The 4,128-nt window shown below is 36.4% G+C and overlaps 1 protein-coding gene across 1 annotated transcript in view; it reads left to right on the top strand.

Moving 5' to 3' along the window:
- Nucleotides 1–4,128, top strand: part of LOC118338500 — a 21,237-nt gene that overhangs the window by 8,868 nt on the left and 8,241 nt on the right. Inside the window, exon 7 of the mRNA XM_035675811.1 lies at nucleotides 1,454–1,509. Within this exon, the coding sequence (XP_035531704.1) occupies nucleotides 1,454–1,509 (56 nt within the window). The remainder of the gene's footprint in view (nucleotides 1–1,453; nucleotides 1,510–4,128) is intronic.

The following is a 4,128-nucleotide window of genomic DNA, read 5'->3' on the forward strand; positions in this document are numbered from 1 at the left end:
CTAAAAGTACAAATACAAAAATGTTGAAATACAGTAAGTACAAGTCTTGCATTTAAAACACATACTTAAAAGTATTATTGTTTAAATGTACTTCATTAAAAGTAAAAACATACTACTAATTTAGCAAAATATAATAATGGTTTTTAGCGTCTGACTGGAACCACTTTTGGCAAGGGACTCAGCGTCACCGTCTGATCAATGTTTGTTGAGTAACCACGTTGTGGTTTTTGGCATCAGTAAAGAACCACTTTTGGTAAGGGACTCGGAACAATGTTTGCTTGGATGGGCTTTTGGTTGCTTGCTTTCACTAAGGTTTCCTGTGAAAATTACTTTCGAATGTGACACAAAAATAAATTTGCCTCACTGTGTCTTTACTTGCTCAGGCTGACCCAGGGTCAGAGTAATGGCAGATGATTGTTGGGTAACAGTTGCTGGATGTCTAGTCATGGCTTTTTCTGGAATGGTTGTAGTTTTGTGAAGATTTGTTGTTGGTGGAAGAGTTGTAGTACTGGTTGTTGTGGTAACATGGCCAGTTGTAGTTGTGGGAAGGGCAGATGTTCTACTGCCAGATGTGGTAGTAAGAGGAGCAGATGTAGTTGTAAAAGGGCTGGATGTGGTACTGGGAGGGCCAGAGGTGAAAGTGGCAGATGGAAGAAGTCTACACAGTGGGCCAGATGTGGAACTGGGAAAGGCAGATGTGACAGTAAGAGAAGAAGATGTGGTAGAAGGAAGGTTAGATGAGGTAGAAAATGGGCCAGATGTGGTAGGTTTGGTAGAAGTGGGTTCCTCAGATGTGATAGCTGGTTGAGTCAAAGCTGTGGCTGTTACATCAACCCTCTCAGAGTTTGTTATTTGGGGCATTGCAGTTGCAGTAACTCAGCAATCTGACTCAGCTCAGTTCAATATTTTCTGAGTTTGGTTGTTGGCAAGTCAAAAAATGAGGTTGAGGGAGTTCCTATAACAAATGCTGTAATAAACCTTTTGAAGGTTGCATTTATTTTGACTTCCAGATGTGTTCCTACCTTTATCCCACTTTCAGTAGGCCATATTTAGAGACATTATATGCACAAGGGCATTCAAAGAAAAAACTTAATCCATGTAGAGAGCCCAGTTCTTTCCATTTCATGGTTTGTCCATTCTATTCATCATAAATATTTTTCTATCTCAATTCATCTGGTTTGTTGGGCTGTTTTGAGAAGTAAAAGCAGTATCTGCCTACATGTGTCAGTCCCGTCCTTCTTGCCCAGTGCATGTTGGGATTTACTCCAGTTCTGCCATGACACTCAATGGGATGGGCAGTAAGGAAAATATAAGGAAAACGGTTCTTGTGGCACAATTACTTAAACCTCTAACTCGTCTATCTATTGACCAGGTATCCTAAATCCCAAGCAGATTGTCAGAAATGCTACACCATAAGCACGGATGCTGTAATTTTTATGTTATTCTCATGTAGCTGTCAGGCTGTCTGGCTGTACACCTGAATGAGAGTGTGAATGGTTGTCTACATGGGTCAGCCCTGTGATAAAGTGTTTTCTAGTCCTGTGTTTACCTCGCCTCTTGCCCAATACATGCTGGAATTGGCTCAGGATCCAGTAAAGAGGTGTGCTGTGCAAAGGTATAGACAAAGACAGCAAAGAAAAGAAGACTCTGATTAAAGGAACTATACAACCTCTGATGGAATGATGTCATGGCGTAGCAACACATTTTTCTGAGTTCTCACATCACCGTCTCTAAATTCAGAATCACTTTCAAATGGGAGTGTGTTGCACCACCTAGTGGAATTTTTTTTTATCTAATCCTTAAGCAGTTAAAAGTACAAATACAAGGGCATTCAGGGTAAAAGATGTTCACAATGTACATTATGTTATGTATGAATATGGAAAAACTCAATAAACATAATGTTAAAAGAAATACATGCAAATAGAAATCACAAACACAACATAAATTATTATTCAAGGCAGAGTATTGTTAAACATATCTGGAGATTAGGGGGATTTTTTTTAATATTTCAACATTGTATTTGTGTCTTGCGTCTTATATGGTGAAATGAAAATCTCTAACAAGGAATAAAGAATTGTATATTGTATGTGAAAGGTTTGCCATGAAATGCCTTTCTTTTCTTGTACCATAAATAACCCTTAAACCTGTAAAATCTATCAAATGTTTATCAAGTTCAGTTAAATGAGCTTCACAGATGCACTCACACATGAAAGTCTTTATATTGTTTTAATGAAATGTATATGAACAGAAGCAGGCACAAGATAGTATTGTTAAAACAGTTCATTATATGTGATTGAACATCTGATAAATGTAAAGACCAAAAGAGACAAATTAACAAAGAACTGCACATAAACACTGTTAGAGCAGGAAAGAATGACAGTTCATGATGTGAAGTCTCTTCACTTCTATAAAATGCTCAACAAAGATGTTCGACCAGATGTTTATTAAAGCTCTAAAAAAAAAAAAGAATGAGAATGAGAATGAGACATTTTGGGTCATCCAGTGGAGCTCTATGGACTGTTTTTCAGTCTGGTGCACCTTGGTCATCTTATAATTTCACTGGTTTTAAACAGTGCTTACGTACAGTTTTTCTCATTATTATTTAAAAAAAAAAAGCTTATGCAAGTTTATTTGCATACCAACAGAAGCAATTCAAAATACTGTGTATAAGGCAAAGAAATGCATTAGAACATCATTTAAAAACTAGATGTACAGTTTATCAAAGCAGAATAAATTGAAACGTTAATTTCCACTATCTGAAGCTATACTTGTTGTTACTCTGGTATTGGTATAACAATTGGTAGTAGGCAAAGACTTTCTGGTAATGGTGTGTGTGGTTAATCATCTCTACCAGGGTAATAATCCTCCAAGAACAATCAACAATACAATTTGAAGACCAGCGTGTACGATTTAGTGGCATCTAGTGATGTTGCAGATTGCAACTGAACACCGCTGGCGTCTCTTTTTCACAACCTGCGAATGAGAACGGGCTGGCGAGTGTGTAGGAGAAACTACGGTGGCTGCAAAATGCGTAAAAAAACTTCTGGGCTACTGAAAAATGCCGGTCCAACATGACAGACTCTATGGCAGTCGACCTGTGGTGTCAAAACAGCTCATTTTAATTGAATGAAAATGCAATAATACTTATTTTCAGGTGATTATAGATGAATGAAAACATACTTGGGTTTAATATGTGTTGAAGGTTTTCATTAGCTTTATATTATATGGTTTTATTGAGTTATTATTGCATGGTTTTATTGATGTTGTTGGATTGGATCAAGGTGAATAGCAGCTGATTAACTGGACTACACCACCACGACCACCAAGGAAGCCAAGGTGGTCATAATGTTAAATGTTAATGTTATTTTAAATTTGCTTGTGTGTGTGTTTGCTTGGTAAATGTGGGCCCACTGAGTTTGGTGTGAATATAATCTAACCTTTAGTTATATTGTCTGTGTTGCAGTCAGTGGGAAATGTTATTTCATTGCTGTAACTCTCAAGTCGTGATAAAAAAAGAACAAAAGTGTAATTTAATTTAAAAGGAGAGTAAATATTATTTCATTTTGTTTATTTTGAACTTTTAGAAAGTAAATAATAGAAATGTATTATTTCTAAAAAATGATTCCAGTGTGATGCCTTCTTTCTTTCTCTTTTTCTTTTGCTAAAGGTATTTAAGAATAAGATATTAATACTGATGATACATAGTTTAATTGTACATGCTAAATGTCAAATTACAGTGTTGTTGTTAAAAAAGTTAACAAAGCCTAGTAAAAGTGTTAAAGTTCATTAGAGGTGAATTAATTGAAGAAAACTGATTCAAAGAACTCAGGGCCCCTCCCTGACTAAAACAGGGATAGATAGGTTACATCTGGACTGCGGACATGTCTTTTTAAAGGACAGTCATTGTTTAGTTTTAAACTTTTGATATTGTGTTGTACCGATTACATTGTTTAAACATCTTTAGTCCTCAGTGACCTTTCATTTTTTGACGGGGGAAGTACTTGTGGTTTTGGAAAAATCCGAAAAATTTTGAAAATCCCGCCCTTGTATTGTCTGCATTTAATTATACTCCTTCTAGTTGTACTAAACTTGTCCGGGGTCAGTGTAATGGCAGATGATTGTTGGGTA

This window comes from Morone saxatilis, unplaced genomic scaffold (assembly GCF_004916995.1).
Source record: "Morone saxatilis isolate NCDOM2014 unplaced genomic scaffold, NCSU_SB_2.0 Contig4, whole genome shotgun sequence".
In the NCBI taxonomy this organism is placed as follows: Eukaryota; Metazoa; Chordata; class Actinopteri; family Moronidae; genus Morone; species Morone saxatilis.